We start from the raw sequence: 26,411 nt of genomic DNA, 5'->3' as shown, positions 1-26,411 counted from the left end.
CAGGCATTGTCACAAGCTCGGCCACCCTTCGGTCCACACTAGGCCGAGTTTTCGAAACTCTACTGTACTTAACCTTTGTCTATTCATTAAGCTTCGAGCGGGGGCACCTACGCAAAATTTTAGGACAAAACCGTAAGTTATCCGAACTGCATGTGATACCTGATAACGTAAGCATAATTTCTACTGCTGACAAGGATCCTCATAGACCACTCTGTCAGATTTATTGCACTTTGTTTATTTCAGATCAGTGTATTGTGTTGTAAAACTTAACCCGTCCGCTTGTCAAATATCGCGCACGATCGTGAAACAACGTGATCCAAGTCCATTTTTTAAATGTTAAATTAAAAAAAAAAACTATTAAAATAAATACATTTATATTTTGTATCAACGTAACACGAAAGAATTGTCGAACATATGGGCTTCTATTTCTTCTTTGTTTTCGTGGCGAAAGATGAGTTCATTACATTTGAACGTAACGTCCGATATCTTAAATACAGAATTATTTCTTGAATTGAAAGCTCTTTGGTGCAGATAGAACAAAGATTTTTTTTCAATTCAGAATAAAGAAACAACGTATACTTAAATATATCTGTACTTTATATAAATATTAAAAATATTTACATTTTTTTTAATTGTGTGTAACACATTGTTAATATGTGCTTTATTGAGATGAGCAGTTAAATTATCCACGATTTGATCTCCGTGATAGAAATACTCCTTCCAAAGATTTAACTCCGTCAAGAATACTTGACACGGACGTTGAATTTTCCTTCAATTGATCCCATTGTTCTTGTGGGACATCTTTGTCTCCCCAGCCCCATACAGGATGACTTCCATCACCTGTCCTTTGCACACGAGCCTTCAATACTTCTGGAGTAACGCTTTTCAAGTCGTACACCCATCCAATTGCGGCAAATAAGTCAATTACTTTTGTTGTGAGGCTGTTTTTCAATCCCAACTCTGCAGCTCTGTAATCCCATGGAAAGACATGATGGTAGTTGTGCCATCCCTCACCCATCGAGATCATCGCCACAGATGGATTCTCCACTGGCAGTATTTTGCTATGTAAAAAAGATACGAAATATTTAGTATAAAGGTTTCGTAAATCTTGCATTGAATATATATTGCCTTTTCTGGTTAATTCTCTAATAGTAAGCAGATTATATTCTTACATCTATATGTAATTAAGTATCTGTCTTAATACAGATACATTTTAATATTGCGTGAAACGATTATCACGTAATTCCACCTGTAAAATGAATTATATTGAACCATCTAGATTAATGTAATGTATGAATTAAAATTACATTAAACAATATTGAACAGGCTATAGAACTTGGAAGCATTTTCTCTTGTAACCTGAATGATTCAATTTTCAATTCTGACAATCAAGGGCCGCACAAAAAGTAAGTTCAAACCAATCTCCTTCCACGAAATCTTCAACTTTGAATTTAATGTGTATTAAATGACCATATAGTTGTTAACGATTTTTTGGGCTCCATTTATTAGCAGTCCAAGTGTTATATTTAACTAATAACTGAATATTTGACCTATCATTCATTGATCAAATCTCTGCGTGCAAGATTGAAACACGATCAGTCGTTTGCAAGATCCGACTGAGGTTCATGTAAAAATGGCAACAATTCGTTAGTTATAGAAAATATGTTACTATAATTATAGTAATTTTCACCCATCATTCCGACATTTAATCCATATTCTCAAAAATCTCTTCCCAATATTCGAATGATTGATCTTATACGAAAATAATCCTTCCAATATTCAATAAATTAAGCGTTATTCAAGAAAAGATATTCTCGAATTTTTCAAACAATTCGTTATTTGAAAATATGCTTCCATTCGTCGAACGATTAATCGTTATCAGAAATAAGAAAACTTGTTTTCAATTATTCCAACAATTAGTCATTATTCTGATAACAAGATGCGTTCAAAAAGTAACCTCCCATTGGTCAATGTGTGTGAAGTAGTGGAGACAGTGCTACCATCTTTGCACAGACGTGCGCGGTAGATCAATCTGCATCCTGCTGTAGTAGAATGAAGGTTGTCTGATCACTAGTTCCACTTTTGTAGCGTCTCAAAATGTGTGCTGCAATAGAAAATCTCGCCAAGTGCGAGCTGTTATATGTTTTCTTACGGCAAAACAGTATTCGGCAACAGCTATTCATCGAGAACTTCGTGCCGTGTATTTATCAAGTGTGATGAGTGAAGGAGTTTGTTCATGAATGGGTTCGTTCATTTAAAAATGGACGAAGAAACATTTATGACGAAGAGAGGAGTAGAAAACGCCATCAGTAATCACTGATGAACTGGTTCAGAAAATTGTTGAAAAAGTTCGTGAAAATCGACGTTTCACAATCTCGGAGATTTCCTATGAATTTCCACAAATTTCCAGGATCTCAGCGTTTTGGTGATGATGAGGAGCTAAAAGATGCAGTCACCGGCTAGCTCAAGGCACAGGCAGATTTTTATGCTGATGGAATTTCTAAGCTAGTGCAGAGATATGATAAATGCTTGAATGTTTATGGAAACTATGTTGTAAAATAGAGCAAAGAAGTAATTTTAGATGTATATAATAAATTGTTGTTATTTACTTCGTTGTTTCTTTTTTTAACAGCCGGAGGTTACTTTTTGAACAGCCCTCGTATATTTTTCGAACATTTTGTTTTTGTTATTTAAAAAAAATCTATCATTATTTTAACAGTTAACGTTATACGAAAAACATCCTTTCAATATTCAACTAATTACAGGTTAGGCCCTATTCGAAAAAGAAATTCCTCTATTTTTAAAACACTTCATTGTTATTTGAAAAAAGTTTCTTTTATTATTCAAAATAATTAAACGTTGTTCAAAAAAATATTCCACGAAATGTTTTGTTATTCTACACGTAATTATTATGGGTCATTAGAATGTTTGAATTACAAATATTCGAAATAGTTATATAGTTCGAATACAAGAATACTGGAATTTTAATAGCATTATTAGAAATAAAAACTGAAGGTATGGTACTCCAATCTATATATTTCTACAGGTTGAAGCTAATCGAAGAATTAAGTATCTCTCAGAATTTGACCTGAAAAAAATCATAAGAACTAGAACATATTGATGTAAATACATTACACAGTTGTTACTATACGTAAGTGTTAGAGCTCCCTCGTGGCTAAGCGGTTAGTGTGGAAGACTCGGATTCGATTCCCGGCTGGAGCTAATGTGGTTCAGATTGCACGTTAAGCTGTAAGTGCACGTCTCATATAGCCTTGTTGTTCAAAGGGACGTGAAACTAAAAAAATCAAATCAAACGTGTTAACTTACCTGTCGTAAGGTTTGTTTCCCCAAAGGTGAGCTGCACTATTCACAAGCCATGTTCCGTTTAGTTGAAAGACATAACGGAAGAAGTATCCAACAAACAAGGAGTTCCACAAGGTTTCGCTCCACAAATAATACGGAACAGCTATGGGCAGTGCAAAGGCAAAGATGAAGTACAACAAGTAGTAATACCTACAATAGAATACAAATATCAATTAGTAAGCAGTTGTCCTTATTCATTTCTCTCACAAGGATGTTTACTGTATTCTGACCTGTATACGCCGTAGAGAACTGCACGGGCCGAATTTTTCGGCCCGAGCCCAATCCAGCCCGGATGTACGTAGGCCCGGCCCGGCCCGATAAGTTTTTTTAAAATTCTTGGCCCAAGCCCGGCCCGATAAGTTTTTTAAAATTCTTCGCCCAAGCCCGGCCCGGGCCCGATAAATTTTCGAAGTTTCATTTTGTAACATTTTTCACGGGCACATTTCTTCAACGTTTGACTTTATTTTAATTGTCGTTTAACGAATGTCAATAATTATTAAAGAATTGCAATTAATCGGCCCCAGCCCGTCCCGACCTGAAGAGAAATCAGTGTCGGCCCGCCCAAGCCCGGCCCGGCCCAAAGAAATAATAGAATCGGCCCGCCCAAGCCCGGCCCGTGCAGGTCTCTAATACGCCGGCACATTTTTTTTAATAGCATGAAAGTTAAAAGCGCGTCTTACGAATGCAAACTATAAGGAATATGTATATCCGGCAACATAGCAGAACTTCAGATATGTATCTAGCACTCTGCCATTCGATTAAGTAGGAGTTGTTCGTCCTTCTAAAGGGAACATGTTTCTGCTACATCGTTACAACAAATGGATAACTGAACACGCATCTTTTATAATACTTTCTGTATAAATGTTCCATCTGTACGTACTTTACGTATGGAACAATAGAGGCGGTCAGGATCTCACATAGAAATGGACGTATCTAACATAGCTGACAAAGGTAACATACATATATGTATGTAATATAAAGAAGACTGTTAGATATCAGACATCCTGCGATAACATGATGTAACATCTAAGAGCAATGCCTATGTAGCATACAGATAACGTATGCTCCGTACTGATTTCTGTAGTAAACAAGAGGATTCCGTATATTTGTATATACAATATATCGTTGTCCGGAGAACGGATTTTTCTCAGTGTAGTTTTAAGACTGCTTGCTCCTTCGAACAAGCATATACATACGAGTATCAAAATTGAGTGTTAATTAGCAGATAATATTTATTGTTTAAGTTCTGCTAACGGCGATACCCATTCTCTCACATATAGGCTTACTACTTGCAAAGTTGAGTGCAGAAGTAGCTTTTTTTTTTCGTTTTCAGCTGTTTTCATGCACTCATAAGGCATAAAATAAGTTTCAGGTCAACACGTTCTTCCCTTATCTTACTGAATGTGTAGGCAAATATTATTGAAGGTGCGATGTATATAATACACAGAGAATACGGTATTCAATGCTCAGACTTCAATGCGTCTCTAATTCTGTCTAACGAATTGCATCGTTTTAATATTTTAATTATACTAGTTTGCTGTTATGTCGGAGGAAATGTATTTCACTGTTTCGAAATTTTATCTCATTAAATAAAATCTTATCATAAAGTTTACTATTGAAATAAAATAAACACAACACTGAATGTGTTACGTTTGCAATTGCAACTGCCATAGTTATAAATAATTGTTAATAATAATAATAATAATAATAATAATAATAATAATAATAATAATAATAATAATAATAATAATAATAATAGTAATATATTATTATTAATAATAATAATAATAATAATATATCAATAATAATAATAATAATAACATTACTGAATAAATAAAAGTAATCCTTGTCGTCTCTCGGTTATACTCTGTAGACTAAAGAAGACAGATTATTGATGAAAATGAATGATTATGAAAGAATTGGTGAAATGAGAGTGTGGGAGCAAAGGGAGAACACCGAGAAAACTCACGGACACGATGTTGTCCACCATACCCATTGGCCTGAAATCAAACCAGAATTCCCTAGCACCGGATGTGAGCATTCCACCACTGACATGTGAGTCATAATGCTTTATGATATTAGTTTATTAATGAGAACTCGAAAGTCTGAAAATTGTATTATCTACACTTGTGTGATTTTTTTCATTATTACATATTTGCATATATAATTAATAACTTACTATATGAACAAATATAATTTTAAAGGTTTGTTCCGTTAATTTTGCCTAATTAATACTAAGTTTCCTTTTGATCAGAAGTGATTGTTTCGCCTTGATTTATGTTATAGTATGGATTATGGAAGTTATAGTAACTTTTTTTTTATGCTGTAGAAACTCTTGTAAACATTTAAAAGGTACACACTTTCTTTCGGTGTCATTTGGTGTATTCTGGGAACAGATAAACTAAAGTTCTTTCAAATCATTGATATATCCTAGGTAATTATATTGATATTATATTTTAGAAAATACGTATATTTTCAACCATTGTTACCAATTTAAAAATGTCATGTTTCTTAAAATAGTGTACTTTCCTTTATTTTTGTGTCAAAATAGGGGGAAATTTTTTTTATCTGTCTTTTATCTGTAGATGCAAGATGTGGAAATAATTTCTCTGCTAGTGAGTTTCATTGTCACTTTCTTTAGCGTACGCTAGTACGGGATGTGCGTCAACTGGGAATCGATCCGACAACACTATTAGCAACTATTGGACTTGTCGAGGAAACTTTGCAGTTTATTTATTGTATTCTTATATAATAATGAAAGGAAACATTATTCAAGGTCAGTTCCGTTCCTTAATTATCGTAATCATCATTATCGCATAATAATCAGCTGTGATTGTCCCAGTACTTGCCACAAACTGAAAATCTTCTGTGCACGACAACAGTAATGATCTCACTTCATTCGGAATTTTAATAAATGTGGAGTGCAAAGTACTGCAAAATATTAATAGTCCACATTGACACGATCGCAGACATAGCTCTTGGGGGAATTTCGTAGCTCCGGGGTGAAATTTCGCCTGGGACACCCCCAAAAATTATCACTGCTCGACGGTCCTCTGCTAAACTTTTTTTTTTTTTTTTTTTTTTTTTTAACGTAGGAGTTATCTATTTTAATAGTGCCAATCAGTTAATAATCTATTTCTTCACTCTCTCTCTCTCTTTCTCTCTCAACTTTCCGTACAGATTAAGAATACAGTGTCAAAATTTGTAACAGTCAAAACTCACATTTCTTCGTGGAAGTAGTATTCTCATTCTCAACTTTTATTGTTGACGTATGTCAACACTGCATTTGTAATAGGTAAAGTTGGAGGATGACACCGGAAATAATTATTCAAAAATTACAACTCTTTCATTGTTATCTCTTAACGCCTTCTAGAATTTTATTTTCTTGGTGCCCGTCAACCAACTACGTACAGATTTTTAATAGTCTATGCCTCAAAACTTATATCCCATAATAATGTCCATACACACTTATATGCCATAAATGATACGCCTAGAAATTTATAACTTATGTCATAAACAATATATGCACACAACTTTATAAATAATATACTTGCAAATGTACCGTTAAAATGATTACCATGAAAATCACGCAAAATAAGCATAATTACGTCGCTGCTACATGGTCAGTATTAGTTAGCATTGCATCTATCTGGTTCAGAGCAGGATGAAGGTAGAGAATTTGCGCGGGGATGCGTTTGTAGGTATCAGGCGCATGAGTGACAGTAAGTACATATATGCATAAAGAAACGTAGGTTCGAAAAACACGCACCAATTTGTTCTAAATGGCCACTGCAAGTTAGCTTTGCATTACAATAACATGGTAACAAACCACAATTCTTAATGCTGTAGACCCTATATGTTCACAGATGACTTACATGTTCTTCGCCTCTTTAAATAAGTTCCTTAAACATTACTCTTTGTTTGTGAATTAATGAAGTTTACCCGTAAAGTTTCAATATATGACCCAGTATTCTTAATCTGTACTCATATTTCTTCCGCCATATTTTCTATCACTCTTCTAGAACACAGATGCTTCTCAAAGTTTTTTAATGGCCTACTATGAACAACTACAATATAGTTCGAATATAATATGCATGATTTCATTGCCTCCGTATATGAGGGTAGAGCGCTTACCTTTGGAACATGGGTCTTGATTTGGTCCCAGTTTCTGCAAAGTGAGCTTTGTGGTAAACAAACATCCTGTATGTGGATTTTCTCGGGGTTCTCCCGTTTCCTTCCACTTTTATCATTCGCTTATTATTATCCGCCTTATCATCATCATCTTCCTTATCCTCGGTGCGTAGTAGTGGGACGTTAAACTAAAAAAAAGAAAATCCTATAATTTGTTTGTACTCACTTGACTTGGAACATGACGATGGGATCTGCTTTGATGTCACTCATATCTATAAGCTTTCCTTTCTCCTTGACGTCTGGAAGCTTCTTCATCATAAGCCATCCAATATGGGAAAAGAAGAAGCCCCTGGAAGCGTTGTGTGGATCTGCATCGGTGTCGCTGTACTTGTGATGTTGTCTATGATCTCTTACCCAAACATACATATTGTTCTGAAAAACAACAAACGTTGGAACAAACACTTTCACCAATAACTTTATTTAAATTCAATTTGTTTATACAAGACTGAAGATTATATACAGTAATAATAAATGCTTTCAAGCATAAATTTGAATGGAGATAACCGGTTCGTACACTGAGTTTTGTATGAACCCATCACTTATTACCCCGGACATATTATTCCGGTAATTTTGAAATGAAAATTCTGCGATGTTAATTAACTTAGTATCATCATAGGTACCAGACTTGGGTCTGCAATTAAGAGTACTAGGGAGGCATGATCATAATTTACCTGGCCCTGTAAATTAGGCAAATAATGTTCAAAATACATTGTGTACAACTTATATATTTATAAGTATGTATTTTATAACCCTTTTCCTACCCCACATTTTCTGCTGGTTACGAGTCTGACTGACTAACAGCATAATCAATAATGGTCGTAAATATAGTTCATTTTGATATTGATTCTTTTCCAATCCATTGCAAACAAGAATTCGCCTGTCTGAATTCGGCTAAGTTGAATAGTGCCTGGTAATTCCTGGTTTACATGCTTCACCACTATGATTCCTACCATCATGGAAAGTCGGTTACACTTTCAGCGGTTGAAATGGACTGTAGCAAAGTGAGGGAAACAAATAAAAATGATTCTCATGTTTGTAGACATGCACAGAAAGGTATAGTCCTTCTGGGCATCATCTAAGGTCAAGTAGAGTTTGATTACATCATCCAACTTCAATCCATCTATTAAACATCCTTTGGTGAGTATTCTCTCATTCCACCAACTACTCAGAGTGTCGTGAATCCCAAGCCACCAACTGAGTTCTTGCGAATCATTTATTTTAAACTGTTTCATCTCCGAATTCATCAAAATGATTCCAAGTCATTTCAGAACCCTCATAATTTCAGACCGTATGTTCAGGCGTTAAAAAACTGGAAAATAGGCAGGCAAATAAGCACTTAAAATTTAAAAAATAGGAAGTAAAATAGGCACTAAAATTCCAGGTAATGAAGATAAATACTTAATACAATTAAAAAATAAATTTAAGTCATAGATAATGTTCAAAGAATATAGAAACAGACCTGTTTGTTAAAATCTTCTTTTACTGTATATGTATAAACGATGCTTAACATGTATTTTGGTATCATGTATATTTGGTAAATACATTCTACACGGTACTTTATCACTACACATAACAGTCCAAATTTTATACACTTTATCAGTACACACAACAGTCCAAAATGTTAGAGGACTTTATCAGTGCACATAGCAGTCCAAAGTTTTACGGTATCTTATCACTACAAACAACACTTATTTTTCTCGGAAGAGGTAGAATGTTTTCTTGAAACACCAAATTATATAATTTCTCCCAATAAAGTCCCATTTTGAAGAAAATACATAGAATAGGTAAAATAGACAAAATAAAATTGACTTAAATTGAAACTATAACACCCTATATAAACTTTAAAATGTTATTTTTCATCATATCTTTAATATTAAAGAATAGCCATTTTGCCTAACATCCGGTCTCTACTCATAACTAATATTTAAATTGATTTTATCTTGTATTGCAAGGAGACGGTTTTGTGGTTTCTATAAGGAATAGGTACTGTAGATTTGAATTATACGTTAGCATATTGAAATGTATAAATAATTACAAAATGAATGGACATGAAATAGAAAAATAAGACCAAAGACAGAGAAAGAAGATATATGTGGGAGGAAAATTCAGATCTTAAAGCGAAATTAAACTACCGCTAATTTTAGAGTTTTTCTGTAATATCTTCAAAACAAATGATTTTGCATGTGATACCGTTATCACAACTCATCTATCTGGTTTCGATTTGCAACTCTAGATAGATTTAACATTTTTTGCAGGTTCTGTAAATAGCAGCATAACGAAAGCAGATAGGTGAATTATGGTAAAGGTATCACATGCAAAATCGTATTGTCTAGTTCACTTCGTTTCTGCTTTTCGAATATTTTTATTTGTTTTGATGATATTACAAAAAAAAAGAAAAAAAAGAAAGAAAGAAAGAAAGAAAGAAAAAGAAAGAAAGAAAGAAAGAAAAAGAAACTAAAATTAGCGGTAATTTAATTTCGCTGTAGTGAAGACTCTTAATACAGACTATAAATACATTATTAATAGCGCAGGACGGGAAAGTTAGGGCGCCAGAAAACCAAACTGTGTATAAAACTGCATAAAATGATAAAGGTGTAATAGAGTATTTATCGCATGCCTTTCAAACGTTTTCTTGTTCTGAACAGATGTGCTAGGAATAATTTATTGGGATAATATCCAATTGGGAATTTGTAGATACATACTAATGAATTCCATAACGAAACCATATTTGAGTCTAATGCAGCCCCAATCTGTACTTTTTGGTCCAAAAATATAAGTATACGTGTAGAATTAAATTTTGTTGTAGTATCTAATGTTTTATGACCTATTATTTAAAATATTGATTTTACCTGCCCAGCTGCTGCGTGCAAAATGACCCACAAGAGTCTGAGGGGCCATTTGGCTTTGTAGGAACGATGGGAGAACATTCTATGTGCTCCTCCAGTCACTCCAAGCCCGCTAAACATAGCAAGAAATAAAGCTAGAATGAAAGAAGGAGATATAAAAAGTTTTCAACAATCATTAAGGAGATTAAAATCTTAAATCAATTCTTTGGATAAGAACAGCTAAGAACCGAGCAATTATTTAGAGTATAGCACTTCACAGCTTAAAATTTCTAACCTTAGCTACGATATTAAAAATCTCCTAACATTTTAAAAATGACCAACACAAACGAATATTTCCAAATATTTATAAAAGCATTTAGTAGCTGTATTCTGAGCAAAGCGTCACACTGGCTCAAATTCAAATATAATGTATTATTTATATTCATGACTACCTGAGATATTCGTTTTTCGCAGGAGGGAATGGGTTTATGAAAAGTGTTTTAACCCCTTCCTACTTTAGAATAAGCCTATTAGATGAACTCGGACTTAAGCGGCATTGGGCATGTCACTAAAGCGACCCTGGAAACTATAGATTGGACACTAATATCGACAATTTTCGATTATTTTACATGTCATCTCTTCCCACCTCATCTTTCACCCTCCTTCCCACCCTCATTTGGACTTTAAAACGGTATCAAGAGTGTTGGACACTAATATCGATCGTTTTCGATTATTTTTACATGTTGCCCTCTGCCCCGTCCCTCTCCCATACCGAAAATGAACTAAAACCTGGAATTAGGAAAAACTAGGGTCCATTCATATACCACAAGTCATCAATATCGGTGCAGTGATCTAAGAGAAATTAGCGGAAGAACATTCTTACATTAATTTTTAATTCGGTATATAATTACTCTTATGTATATTTAGGTATGTATAGAAGACAACTAATTTTCCTATTTTGATTGATGTGTTCCTTTACTTTCAAAACAATTTAATATATTATTTGTGGTGGTACATTGGCTTGCTGCTTGCGACAATTCTGTGTCTTTATTGAACTTGAAATGAAAACTGGGAGTTGGGATTTAAATATCAATCTATCTATTCCCAAATTTAAATATGAGTATTATCTAATTTATAAAAATTAGTTATTCCTCGTAGATACGGTCTAATACCGGGTTACATTGTCTCTGGCCTGGTTAACCGCCAAGGTTCGATTTAAATTTGTTCCGATGAGATTTTCCACATCCACTCAGTCATAGTGGCTGGCCACTCTTGAAGAAAATCACATCGCTAAAAAATAATACTTTATTGCTACAAGCTAAGGCAATTACCACACATCTTATTGCTGCAAACTGTGTACAAGAATTTTCTTCCCATACTTTGTATAGCTAAAAAGTAAATCTTTATTGATGAGATTTCCCTCAAAAGCCGTCTCTACTCAATCAACAGTAGGTCTCATAGTTCCACCAAACTACGGAGATGTCTGTTTCTGTGTTTCACCTGTTTCCTCACGTAGTACCACAAATTTTAAATTAGATTCATATCTGGAGACATTGCAGGTCACACTATATACGGTAAGTTGCCTAAATGTTTCTGAAACAATGCACAAACACTTTGAGTCTTATAAACACGACAGTTAACTTGAGAGATTGCAGTGCTCACTATACAACGTGCAAATTTCGAATACTAAAGTAAAGCTCCATATAAGGTGATGTATAACTGTGTATAAAGCAATTTCTTATACATAAATAAGAAATAAAGAAAGATTATTCTTGTAATTAAAAGAAAACAAGTATTTGAATAGGTTCTTTACTATCTGTAAATAATTCCCGATGCCAAAAATGAACGATTTCTCTCAATCTGGAATAGCTACGTATTTCTATAAAATTTGTACTTTCTTTGCTGTACTTACCCCACAAAGTAGTATACATTTTTGCAGAAGTGAACACCAGCCACGAACCATAAAGAGCAGACAAATGAAGAACAATAAAGGCTATGATGTTTTTCCATACTAATGGAGTCCGAAAATACATTCCACTGCTCGTTGCTGATGGTTTTGCTTCTTTGTCTGAATGCTCTTCTGAAGAAGTGCTGCTAAACTTAGTCTCAGGTGCCATGTCTTCGAAGACTTTCAAGCGCTAAACGACTGTAAAGAAAAGAATTACACATATAATAATTACATAAAAGAATTATAGCACACTGGACTTCAATTGCATAAAATTCACTCAACATTAATGGCAATCCACTAGTGCTGCAATGTAACAATCTAATTCAAATACATTAGCAAATTACAAGAAGATAACAACAACCACAATAACAACAAAAGAAAGCGAAAATATCCTAAGAAAATTTGTAATTCATATTTCCAACACTTTATTTTTGATTAATCTTATTTACAGAGTAATCGATAGAATCTAGATTCCCCATACTTTATATTTATTTATCAAAGGGAAACGGTTAGCTCAAACTTTCTCTATTCTATATTGATCGTTGTTGAAGATTTGAAGGATTAAGAGTGAAAATTAGATTGTCAACGCTCTCTAATAACGAAGTGAAATGAAATCTCTAAATTTCACGTCCCACGCTTATGAGGGCTAAGCTAAATGAGACGGTGATGATGAAATAATGAATGAAATGGTAGAATGAATAAAGTGGGAGGAAACGGAAGAACCCGAGCAAACTCGCGCACACGGTGTTTGTCCATCACAAACTCACTTGACGCGAGTGGGATCGAACCAAGGACCCCAAGCACCAGAGGTGAACGATCTACCACTGAGCCACCGCGGCCCCTCAACGAGCTCTAAGTTCTCAATTAATGTCACTAGTTCATAATTAAATTTCACCAAGTATTCTGAGCACTTAGAGCGACGAAGGTGCCCCTGTGAGGGTGGAATATCTATCCCTCTCGTTTCACCGTCGTTTCAATGCGGTTTAGGGGTTCACTCAGCCTCTGTATGTGGAGAAACACGAAGGGTAAATGTAAAAGCAAAGTCGGACATAGATGGGTCTAAACCCGTATTGAGAAAGGAGAAGGGTTGCCCCTGTATAGCAGGGAGGTGTAAAATATTTAACTTTGAATGCAATCGTGCTTATTCAAACATACTAGGGCATGTGGTAATTTTTTTTTTTTTTTTTTTTTTTTTTATCGTAACTAAGGTCTACTACATCTACAATGAAGACGCACGGTGGCAAATTCTAAGTGCACTGCAGCGGGATCTCCTGAGGTTACTATCATTTAACAATACATCCTCAATCCTAATTGTAATTCTTATGTGCTCACTCTATAGTTGCTTAACTTTCAGGATTCATATGCGCCTTAAAACCGCAGAGGAAAGTAACAGGAAACCTACTTACTATTGCTCTATTTCCTTAATAGTGTCGCCCCCCAGATGAGACAAGAAATAAAGTTTGCTCGTCTCGTAAATTTTCTAGAAGTCTCGTTTCGTCTCAGTTTGTAAATGTATGTACAAAATCTATGCTATGATTTTTTTTTTCTTAATTTCATCTAGAAGTTGATCGGAATTCTTCCTCGTCACGAAAGGTCCACGAAAAGTGTGATATAAGAACATTTAAACCATATTTATTATTGAAATATATTGTGTAATGATTTGCGTATTTTTTAAACATTGATAAATGCTCTTCATTGTATTCGTACAATCACTTCTTCAATTTGTAGTTTTTTCATATTATGAACCATGTAATACTAAAACAGTATTTGAGAGCAAAGACTTGGAGGAACTAGTATTGCCCATGAGGCTAGTGTAATTCCTCTTCGCGTCCTGAGAACATGATGAGAATTATCATATTGCTTGTCTCATTTCGAACTTTAAAAGTGTATTTCGACTTTACTTTGCAGCTACCTCGTATCTCAAAAAACAAAACACTACTTTACAAAAGAAAGAAAAGTTTGAAAAAGTTGGAGATTACTTGAAAGTCGGCGATTTTTCTGATGGAGAAGTCAATTACGATGACAAACTGACCTCTCCATCAAAAGAGTCGCTAATTTTTAACTAATCTCCAACTTTTTCAAACGTTTTATTTCTTTTTTGTCAAGTTGTTGTTTTTTTTTTTTTTTTTTTTTTTTTTTTTTTTAAGATACGAGGTAACTGCAAAGTACCGTCTTATGAACAACTCTATTAATTAATTACGTTTAGTAAATGAGCTAGGAAATGCCCTCTGGCAAAACACTCAGACAAACAAAACTTACGAAATTCTGTGGCACTCTCTGCTAGCTTAGTGAGCACCTCCTGGTTGTGACTGGTGGCCTCTGCCTGTGATGCCAACTAAGTATCGACAATTGATATTTATACTCTTAATAGTCAATATGATCTGATTACTGTGAACAATTTCTCACCTCAAAGAATACAGCCTTGTGTCAATTGCTGTTACTACAATGAGAGAGACCAAACGACTCCTACTCCTTTGTATGCAAATGTATCATTGAAATTGTTCAATATGATACGCACACCCAGATGAAGTTAAAACACAAACAGAAAAAGAAGTGATGTAACTGTTTAAAAGTGTATTCAACTAAGATTGCATTATGGTTTAAACAATGCGATAACAGGGAGTTAAAAATCGCACCAGAAACGAAATCGCACATGTGAAGTAAGCAAATACTATATTGTTCTGAGATGGAGGCTTGCTTGATCAATACGCAAAGTTCTCTCACCTGAAGTTGAGCTCGATCACCAAATCATCTGTTATGCAGGTTGAGCATACGTCCCAAAATCCCGACTTTCTGTAAATATACTCTAATTTTAGGGATATTTTTTTTTTTAAATTTTAATATAATTTACTCTCATATTGAATTTTGTCCCCCCAAAAAATATTTTTGCGTACGTTCCTGGTCAAATAGACTATCAACATTGCTATGAGATATTTAAAAATAATGAAAATGTAAAAATAAACAGAAGAAGCGAATGTCTGATTAGTGCCAAAGGTTTTCTTTACCAAATCAGAGATTGAGACAGAAGAAATAGTATAGAGGACAGCAAGTCAATGCACAAGAGTAACTTCACTGAACTGCTAAAATTGTTTGTGATTTATGATAAGAAAATTGGAAACTATTTGTTGAACGCAACTACATTTGCTAGAACTTCAAATAGAATTCAAAATGTTTTAAGTAGCATGTTTAACGAAATAAGGTATGAAATTTTCAGTTCTCCATTTTTTTTCAATATTACTTCACAAAATGCAGGCGTAACAACTTTTGAACATTGTTACAGGTGGAAAAATGATTCCCATGATTCACAGATGTTACTTAAAATCAACCAACCGCACTGCTGGCAGAGTATGTATAAAAATAAAAACGTCCTACGATTATGTCCATTAGGCTAAGGAAGACGGATGGTTACGAAAAATTCGTGGAATGATAATGTGGGAGAAAACAGAAAACCTTAAAAAAAAAAACAATAAGTATGTTGTTTTCTACGTTAAACGCACGCTAAAATTGCCTTGTGTTTGAAAATGTGGAAAGGTGTATTACTATTCACGAGATGTTTGCCCGATCGGAAACAGCACTATAAGTCATAGTGAGAGAGAGAGATGTAGATATAGATAGACATATAAGTCATTGTCAAAAGACTAAGCACCCTACTGATTTTCAGATTTTTCCAAAGAAAGAAAAAAGACGTATCCTACAAAACTCTGTTGAACTTGTTTTGTAAAATGAAAATCATTGCTCATATAGCGGGGGGGGGGGGGGCGCTAGCTTCGCTATAACTCCGCTCCCCTTATAGTCATCATTATCATAAATCCAAATATTTATAAAAATATAACACTTTATGAGTGGCAAAATCACTAACTTTCACTTCATTCAGAGCAATGTGTGGGAAGAAAATATATTATTCCAAGTGGTTTCTATTTGTAATTTTGTCACATCCATTATAAGGAAGTAGTAGTTTTATAAAATTACCTAATCGTGCATTAATTTATCAGAGCCAATGTTCTTTCTGCTGTACATTCTATGCCATGGTGATGTCACAAATCCATGACGTCGTGTTCGAAAATACTGCAAATCCAAGATCTCGGTTAAAATATAATATTACCACAACAAACTTGGTAAAACAAGTTAGCTGTACAAGTATTTAGTTTGTATTTGCCTCGCAAGACAGAAACTATAAACTTAATTGAATTGAATTTGCATTGAATACTCAGCACAAGTTAGATCCTTCTCTTTGATGTGTGTACAAAATGTTGCTGAGGTTAATTTTTCATTTGGCATAACTTGTGAATTCTACTTTCGAAACAGTTTCTGATTTTATGTTTCTCTTTCCAGATTTGAAATTTCTACCATTGCAAAGTAAGCACATCATCTGAAGTTATGCAGCGTTCCAAGAGGCAGAAAATAACAAATAGCTGTTGAGTTGAGTTGATGTTGAGTTTAACGACCCTTTCAGCATCTAGGCTATATGAGACGGGACTCACTGATTAACGTAGAATCCGAACCACATGAGCTTCCGCCGGGAATCGAACCCGGCTCTCCCACGCCAAAGGTGCGTACGCTAACCGCTTAGCCACGGAGGAGTTCTCAAATAGCTGTCCTTACATCATTGTTGCTGTGAAGGAAATTCAGCTTGGGTGGTTTTTGCTTACAATTTTTGAAGAAAACTAGACGGGTTATACTGTGTTCCTGTTTCTGCAATAGTAAAGGTATGTAGCTCTTTTTTGGACATTTAATTACCTTCATTATCATTCTAAGTAATTGTCTGTAGCGTTTTGTATTGTCAAATGACGCCATGTGTGATGAAAGGTGTTCTTGCGGCGCAAAACCGGTAGTAGCCGGTTTTGGCCCCTGGATTTTTAAAATATAGAAAGTCTATTATTATGTACCCCGAAATACTTTTATTTGACAATATTAGTTTACAATGTAAGAGGTTACGAAACAAGTTACATATTATTATTGTATATATGCCTAATTATTATTGTAAAATATTCTTATTGCATTATATTAATGTTTAATATAATACAATAATAATATTTTACAATAATAACCTTGCATTTTTTCTCTCCCGTGAATTGGTTGGTTGGTTGGTTCCAGTTTTACGTTCTATATCAGCACTATGTCTATATGAGACGGGGTCTACTGTTTAAAGTGACAGCTCAGCCACTACTCGGGTTTGTATCAGAGGTGTGAAGCCCCCAGTGGGATTTGAACCACGAACGGAAGAAATTGTAGAGGTAGTTCCAAGGAATCATCAAAGCCAGCATCCAGACTCTACAAACAAAGAAGGTTTAGCAGTAAGAGTACCTAAAGGTCCTGCAGCAAGTGTTCCTAATGTGTCAACACCATCGAATCAACACCTTCTGAATCCGAACCACTCAATTTATCCTGCTGTTCTAAGTCCTTGACGCCTAACTCTAAACGTGTTCCCGAAGCAATATTCAGTATTTCACCCTCCGAATGGATGCCTCCCTCATACACTGACAAGCAATGTACAGAACAAGGCAGGATCAGATCCGACTCAAACTTTGCCCAGATTACACAAAATACAAAAGAAGAAAAATGCCAAATTGGAGCTGCCCCCATTCACAAACACCGGAGATATGCTCCTCAACATACTTCACCACGCGACAATATGATGTAAGGTAAACGTCGCAAGATACCCGTTTATATCGAAAACGGAAAGGACGGGTAGTACCGGGATGATATCAAGATATCTGATATGCTATAACACTAACTTGGCGGCCATCTTGAATCTAGGATATAGCGTGAGGTATTGAAACGGGAAAGAAGTCATGTGAAATATCAGTGTCGGGTAGAATTGAAAACTAAAACCAATGCCCCAACTTCTGATAACGTACCGAGCATGGTATAGATGTGAATAGGAATTCATGCGAGCAGAGGATAGAAAAACAATTGAAGTTATGTTGTTAACGCGATCAAACAGAAACGGAATCCGGAACACATGCATGACGCGACAAAGAAAATCCGTATGAGTCGGTATGCTACACACACACACACACACACATATATATATATATATATATATATATATATATATATATATATATATATATATGGATTGATGGATAGATATGTATTGAAATAGATAGAGATATGTGAGCGTGTGCATGTGTACGTACAGTATATAATGGACGACCGGAATAAAACAACGATGTAGATAAGGCAAAGCTGTGTTTTGAAGAACATGCTACACACTGCTATACAAATGTGCAGACAGGCACCATTTCCATATGACAACGCGTGTGGTGTGTCAAGATTGCACCTATTGTTGAAAATCTCGGCAGTAGTAATAGTGAGTAAAACGAATGGGTGACACACAGCTCCCGCAAATTCCAAGCACATTTGTTGACAGAAAATTTTGGGCACTTGCCTCTACAACACTCACGTTGTCGTAGATTGAATCATAAGTCAGTTATGTTGTACTGAAAAGCAACGTCCTCCACTAATTCAGCTAGTTTCCACCCACATTGATGCATCATATGAAATCGTGGACAACAACATTGGTTGTGAATGCAGTTTAAGAGCCGGCGGGAGTCAAGTGACCTTGACAAATCGAAGATATCGCAGTGCAAAGTGTTTCCTTATTTTGGCAACAGATGGGGTTGTCGCTGAAATGCCGTCAAAGCAAATGCACCCGTCCTTTTCCTTCGTTTTACCCTGCATGTGGTCAAAGTTGGACAGCGTAGGAGGGGGATGGTTACGGCTGTAAATGGGACAGAAGAGTGAAATTCTTTTCTTTTGGCTAAAAGAGAAACAGAACTGAAGAAACAAATAAATAAGAGGGACCAACATGATATCAGCCGTCAGCTCCCTGTCAGAGAGACGTGTCTAAAGTTAGCCCCGCCCACACTTCAAATGCTACTCAAACTTTTCACATGGTTAGTGCTTCGTTAGTGCACATTAGTGCACTAAACATTGACGTTAGTGCTATCATAATTTAGGAGTTATTGGCGAATAACTCGGGCGGGGCTAACTTTAGATTTTTCAATTTTTACACAATTTTACACTAATTGTCAGACAGAAATGAGATAAACACCAGCGGTTAGTGCATCGTTAGTGCTTCCAGAAACACTAAGTACTAACGTTAGTGCTATCATAGTTTAGGAGTTATTTGTGAATAACTTCCGTAGGGCAAAATTTAAATTTATCGAATTTTTAAAAAATTGACACACACAAGTGGGATAAACGTCAAACGTTAGTGCATCGTTAGTGCTTCCAGAAACACCAAGAACTAACGTTAGTGCTATCATAGTTTAGGAGTTATTAATGAATAACTCACGCGGCAAGCCCCGCCCACATTTCAAATGCTACTCAAACTTTCCACATGGCTAGTGCTTCGTTAGTGCACATTAGTGCACTAAATATTGACGTTAGTGCTATCATAATTAAGGAGTTATTGGCGAATAACTCGGGCGGGGCTAACTTTAGATTTTTCAATTTTAACACAATTTTACACTAATTGTCAGACAGAAAAGGGATAAATACCGGCGGTTAGTGCATTGTTAGTGCTCCAGAAAACACTAAGAACAAATGCTAGTGTTATCATAGTTTATGAGTTATTAGTGAATAACTCCCGCAGGGCAAAATTTAAATTTATCGAATTTTTAAAAAATTGACACACAAAAGTGGGATAAACGTCAAACGTTAGTGATTCCAGAAACACCAACTACTTACGTTAGTGCTATCACAGTTAAGGAGTTATTAATGAATAACTCACGGGGCTAGCCCCGCCCACATTTCAAATGCTACTGGGATAAACGTCAAACGTTAGTGCATCGTTAGTGCTTCCAGAAACACCAAGAACTAACGTTAGTGCTATCATAGTTTAGGAGTTATTAATAAATAACTCATACGGCTAGCCCCGCCCACATTTCAAATGCTACTCAAACTTTCCACATGGCTAGTGCTTCGTTAGTGCACATTAGTGCACTAAATATTGACGTTAGTGCTATCATAATTAAGGAGTTATTGGCGAATAACTCGGGCGGGGCTAACTTTAAATTGTTCAATTTTAACACAATTTTACACTAATTGTCAGACAGAAAAGAGATAAACACCAGCGGTTAGTGCATTACACAGGCCTACAGAAAAAAAAATTTTTCTTGGTGCCTAAAATTTTAGAGCTGATTTTAACTATGTGTGGGGCGCTGAATCCAATAATGTAAGCAGTTTTTTTCTATCAGCTCTACTTTGGTAGATACAGGCTACTGTACCAGTAGTGTTATTTACGTTGCAATGTATGTGGAAGAAATATTACAATCCAAAATAAATATGTAAATTATAAATGATGTAACCACTATTTCTGCATGCTTCTTGCAATAGTATACAAAATAAGCAAAAGAAATACAAATATTCTCGTAATAACAAGTTTGAATATGATCTTATAAACTCTGCAACTCAAATAAATCCGACTGTGCTCTATAGAGATTTCTATTTGGAAGAACGGCGCTCTTTTCTCATTAGTGCTGCTATCTGTCGGTACTAAACGGAAACTAGTCATATAGTAGTTCCAGGAACGTCCACTAGATTGCATTGGTATTCTACTTGGCTAGTGGATCGTAGTTGTTGTCTTGCAGGTGAAGTGACATGTTGGAACATGTGAGTTTTGTTCTGAAATCATAACTTGTATCGCGTATACTAAGGCTTTATATTTAACATCCGTGTTAGTGGCCTGAACATAAAATGAGTTCAAGTCGAAGAAGTTGTGTTAACCATCCTGATGTGTATTGCTACATATGTGGTGAGTACACATTTAAAGACAATAGAAAACATATCAGTGACTTTGTAAAAAAAAGCATATCATGCATATTTTGGTGTACGCCTAGGGGACCAAGATAAAACGTGGGCTCCACATATTGTGTGTAAAATGTGTACTGAACACTTGCGACAGTGGACAACTGGAAAAAGAAAAAGTCTTAAGTTTGGTATTCCAATGGTTTGGAGGGAACCCACAAACCATGTTGATGACTGTTATTTCTGCCTGGTAAATGTTACGGGTATGAATAGAAATAACCGGAACAAGTGGACATATCCTGATCTGCCTTCAGCAAGACGTCCAGTTGTTCATTCCGATGAAATACCAATCCCAACGTTTCACCACTTGCCAGAGCTTTGTGAGACTGAAAACGAACGTAGTGAACATTCTTGTGACATGGATGATGGAAGTGACAGTGATTATGAGGGAATGTCAACAATTCCTCAACAGTTTAATCAAGATGAGCTAAATGATCTAGTTAGGGACCTTAATCTTTCAAAAGAATCGTCTGAATTACTTGCTTCCAGATTGAAGGAGAAAAACGTACTAGAACAAGGAACTAAAATCACATTCTACCGAACAAGGGAAAAGGAGTTTTTACCATTTTTCACTGAAGACACAAATCTCGTATTCTGTCACGATGTTAGAGGTCTCCTAGAACACATGGGTCTTCCAGAATACAATCCAGATGATTGGCGCCTGTTTATTGATAGCTCCAAGCGAAGTTTAAAATGCGTCCTTCTACACAATGGCAATAAATACGGCTCAATTCCAATCGCTCATTCAACACGACTGAAAGAAGAATATGAAGCAATTGCTTTGGTTATGGAAAAAATTAAATATCAGGACCATCAGTGGGTGATTTGTGTGGATTTAAAGATGGTGAACTTTCTTCTTGGACAGCAAAGTGGCTACACAAAATATCCTTGTTTTCTATGTCTGTGGGATAGCAGAGACAAAGCAAACCATTGGTCAAAAAAAGAGTGGCCGCAGAGAGACGACATGGTTGTTGGTAAGAAAAATATTATTAACATGCCTATTGTTGAGTGTGACAAAATCATTTTGCCACCTCTACATCTCAAGCTCGGTTTGATGAAGCAGTTTGTAAAGGCGCTAAATAAGGACGGGCCGTGCTTTGCTTACATGGGAAACAAGCTACCTCAGATCAGCACAGAAAAATTAAAAGCTGGAATATTTGATGGTCCCCAAATAAGACAACTCATGAAAGATCCGGCTTTCGTGGAGTCCATGAATGAGACTGAACGTAGAGCTTGGACCTCATTTGTAGAAGTTATCAAGAATTTCCTTGGCAATAATAAAGCTGATAACTATGTTGAGCTAGTGAACCAGATGCTTAATGCATTCCAAAAACTTGGATGTAATATGAGTATCAAAATTCATTACCTGCACAGCCATTTGGACCGTTTCCCAGACAACGTAGGCAGTCTGAGTGAAGAACAAGGTGAAAGATTTCACCAAGATATTAAAACAATGGAGGACCGCTACCAAGGAAGATGGGATGCCCATATGATGGCAGATTACTGCTGGAACCTAAAAAGAGACTGTGCAAAGAAACATTCAAGGATGTCACGAAAACGAAGCTTCCGAAGTGTTGAATAGATCGTTTTGAACAAATTATTTGATTTTTTATTCATAAAAACTATTATAAAATGTAGTTACAGAGTTATTATGTACTTGATGTTTGTGTTTATATGGTTTTCATTATTTTCAAAGTGTTCCAAATAACAGATTTAAATGTCATAGTTTTCTTTTCACTTACAGTAAAACAGCACCTATGCAATTTTCAACGTTGTAGCAGGTCCGTCTTGCAATTCCTATATCTCAAAAACTAAAGCTGTTAGGGGAAAACTAACGCCATATTTGGATTCAGCGTCCCAATTCTACTTCAAATCAGCTAAGAAACACCCGGCACCAAAACCACTGTAAGCCAGTGTTATTAGTGCTCCAGAAAACACTAAGAACAAATGCTAGTGTTATCATAGTTTATGTGTTATTAGTGAATAACTCCCGCAGGGCAAAATTTAAATTTATGGAATTTTTAAATAATTGACACACAAAAGTGGGATATACGTCAAACGTTAGTGCATCGTTAGTGATTCCAGAAACACCAACTACAAACGTTAGTGCTATCATAGTTTAGGAGTTATTGATCAATAACTCACGGGGCTAGCCCCGCCCACATTTCAAATGCTAGTGGGATATACGTCATACGTTAGTGCATCGTTAGTGCTTCCAGAAACACCAACTACAAACGTTAGTGCTATCACAGTTTAGGAGTTATTAATGAATAACTCACCGGGCTAGCCCCGCCCACATTTTAAATGCTAGTGGGATAAACGTCAAACGTTAGTCTTGGTGTTTCTGGAAGCACTAACGATGCACTAACGTTTGACGTTTATCCCACTAGCATTTGAAATGTGGGCGGGGCTAGCCCCGTGAGTTATTCATTAATAACTCCTTAACTATGATAGCACTAACATTAGTAGTTGGTGTTTCTGGAAGCACTAACGATGCACTAACGTTTGACGTTTATCCCACTTGTGTGTGTCAATTTTTTAAAAATTCGATAAATTTAAATTTTGCCCTACGGAAGTTATTCACTAATAACTCCTAAACTATGATAGCACTAACGTTAGTACTTAGTGTTTCTGGAAGCACTAACGATGCACTAACCGCTGGTGTTTATCTCATTTCTGTCTGACAATTAGTGTAAAATTGTGTAAAAATTGAAAAATCTAAAGTTAGCCCCGCCCGAGTTATTCGCCAATAACTCCTAAATTATGATAGCACTAACGTCAATGTTTAGTGCACTAATGTGCACTATCGCCAATAACTCCTTAATTATGATAGCACTAACGTCAATGTTTAGTGCACTAATGTGCACTAACGAAGCACTAACCATGTGGAAAGTTTGAGTAGCATTTGAAAAGTGGGCGGGGCTAGCCGCGTGAGTTATTCATTATTAACTCCTAAACTATGATAGCACTAACGTTAGTAGTTGGTGTTTCTGGAAGCACTAACGATGCACTAACGTTGGCGTTTATCTCACTAGCATTAGAAATGTGGGTGGGAGTAGCCCCGTGAGTTATTTATTAATAACTCCTAAACTATGATAGCACTAACGTTAGTAGTTTGTGTTTCTGGAAGCACTAACGATGCACTAACGTTTGACGTATATCCGACAATCATTTGGACATGTGGGCGGGGCTAGCCCCGTGAGTTATTCATTAATAACTCCTAAACTATGATAGCACTAACGTTAGTATTTGGTGTTTCTGGAAGCACTAACGATGCACTAACGTTTGACGTTTATCCCACTAGCATTTGAAATGTGGGCGGGGCTAGCCCCGTGAGTTATTCATTAATAACTCCTAAACTATGATAGCACTAACGTTAGTAGTTTGTGTTTCTGGAAGCACTAACGATGCACTAACGTTTGACGTTTATCCCACTAGCATTTGAGATGTGGGCGGGGATAGCCCCGTGAGTTATTCATTAATAACTCCTAAACTATGATAGCACTAACGTTAGTAGTTGGTGTTTCTGGAAGCACTAACGATGCACTAACGTTTGACGTTTATCCCACAAGCATTTGAAATGTGGGCGGGGCTAGCCCCGTGAGTTATTCATTAATAACTCCGAAACTATGATAGCACTAACGTTAGTAGTTGGTGTTTCTGGAAGCACTAACGATGCACTAACGTTTGACGTTTATCCCACTTTTGTGTGTCAATTTTTTAAAAATTCGATAAGTTTAAATTTTGCCCTACGGAAGTTATTCACTAATAACTCCTAAACTATGATAGCACTAACGTTTGTACTTAGTGTTTCTGGAAGCACTAACGATGCACTAACCGCTGGTGTTTATCTCATTTCTGTCTGACAATTAGTGTAAAATTGTGTAAAAATTAAAAAATCTAAAGTTAGCCCCGCCCGAGTTATTCGCCAATAACTCCTAAATTATGATAGCACTAACGTCAATGTTTAGTGCACTAATGTGCACGAACGAAGCACTAACCATGTGAAAAGTTTGAGTAGCATTTGAAATGTGGGCGGGGCTAATTTTAGACACGTGTCAGAGAGCCACTCAAATATCTACAACGGTCACAAACATACCATAGAAGAGAACTAAATCACTTGTCGCCTGTTTCTTTCTCAAAAGATTCTACCCATGGTAAATAACAGAATAGTGCGGGAAGAATCTGATATAAAATGAAGAACCATGCCAATGTTAAAACACACACACACACACACACACACACACACACACGGGAGACTCGATATTCTAATTTATTTAGAGCCTTCGTGGTTTAAAAAAAAAAAAAAAACTTGGAATTGAAAGGCAGAAAACCCAGACAAAGATTTGAAAGGTATTGGCAATGTGAAACATTTTTTTTAGTGGAATCCATTTCCTTATTTTCTTTTCAAAATATGACCGCCAGATTTACCCTCTCTCTCGCCTTCACATTCGAATGGTCCTGGGTTCGATACCAGTTGCTGACCATCCTGAGTTTTTCCTATTATAACAGGAAAAAGCCGCAATGTTACATTCAGCCTTGGGGGCCGGCTTAGGACAGGAGGAAGCACATGCCCTGCTTGATGTTGGTTTTTATTGGGGGAAATAGACCACTTCATTAACAATAGAATTAAAAGATGTGTCACTCATGTCCAAAACTATTGTCGCATGTCTATAAATATGTTATTGTAGGAATATAATTTGATAACGAATTCACCCGGTATTTCTTATAATGTTAGTATGCGTACAATTGGCAAAGACATGTATGTGGCAAATTTCATGTCAAAAGAGCAGTAAATAAGAACAATAGAACGAAAACAAAACTTTCGTGTCCATTTAGCAACATTTTACGGTGTATTTTACTCATTCTAATCTTCGTATTTATAATTACTGTATTTTCCTATGAAATTTACCACATATATTTCCCGATTGTACACATAGTATCAGTATTAAAAGTCTCCTGCAAAATCATTATTACATGATATTTTTACAAGAAGACAGTTATAGATATGCGACAATCATTTTGAACATGAGTGTACAAGGATGTAACAGGTGTTTGTTTCAAACATTAAATAAGTGTTCGTATAAATTGAACTTGTTCCCTGACGTCATAGAACTAAGAACTGTTGCAGAGCGATGTAAGTCCGGTGACAATACAATATTCCATTCTTACTTTCATACTTTGCAATATATCTATTTATTTTAAACGCAAATTTTAATATGTTTTTATTTTCAACTTCCTTATTCTAAAATAAATACTAGCCTTTAACC

The 26,411-nt window shown here is 35.7% G+C and overlaps 1 protein-coding gene across 1 annotated transcript; it reads right to left on the bottom strand.

The window, feature by feature from the left end:
• Positions 1-576: 576 nt before the first annotated feature.
• On the bottom strand, positions 577-14,721 carry LOC145686426 (acyl-CoA Delta-9 desaturase-like). Its single transcript, XM_081759721.1, has 6 exons — positions 14,587-14,721; positions 12,292-12,525; positions 10,404-10,534; positions 7,721-7,926; positions 3,328-3,513; positions 577-1,061 (listed from the first exon to the last, which is right to left on the bottom strand). Exons 2-6 carry the CDS (start codon positions 12,494-12,496, stop codon positions 683-685), a joined length of 1,107 nt encoding a protein of 368 aa, XP_081615847.1. The 5' UTR covers positions 12,497-12,525; positions 14,587-14,721; the 3' UTR covers positions 577-682.
• Positions 14,722-26,411: the final 11,690 nt, after the last annotated feature.

The sequence above is a fragment of the Thermobia domestica genome, chromosome 5, assembly GCF_964235325.1.
Source record: "Thermobia domestica chromosome 5, izTheDome1.hap1.1, whole genome shotgun sequence".
Taxonomy (NCBI): domain Eukaryota; kingdom Metazoa; phylum Arthropoda; class Insecta; order Zygentoma; family Lepismatidae; genus Thermobia; species Thermobia domestica.
The sequence above is the reverse complement of the archived record's forward strand: the minus strand, read 5'-3'. Positions and strand labels throughout refer to the sequence as shown.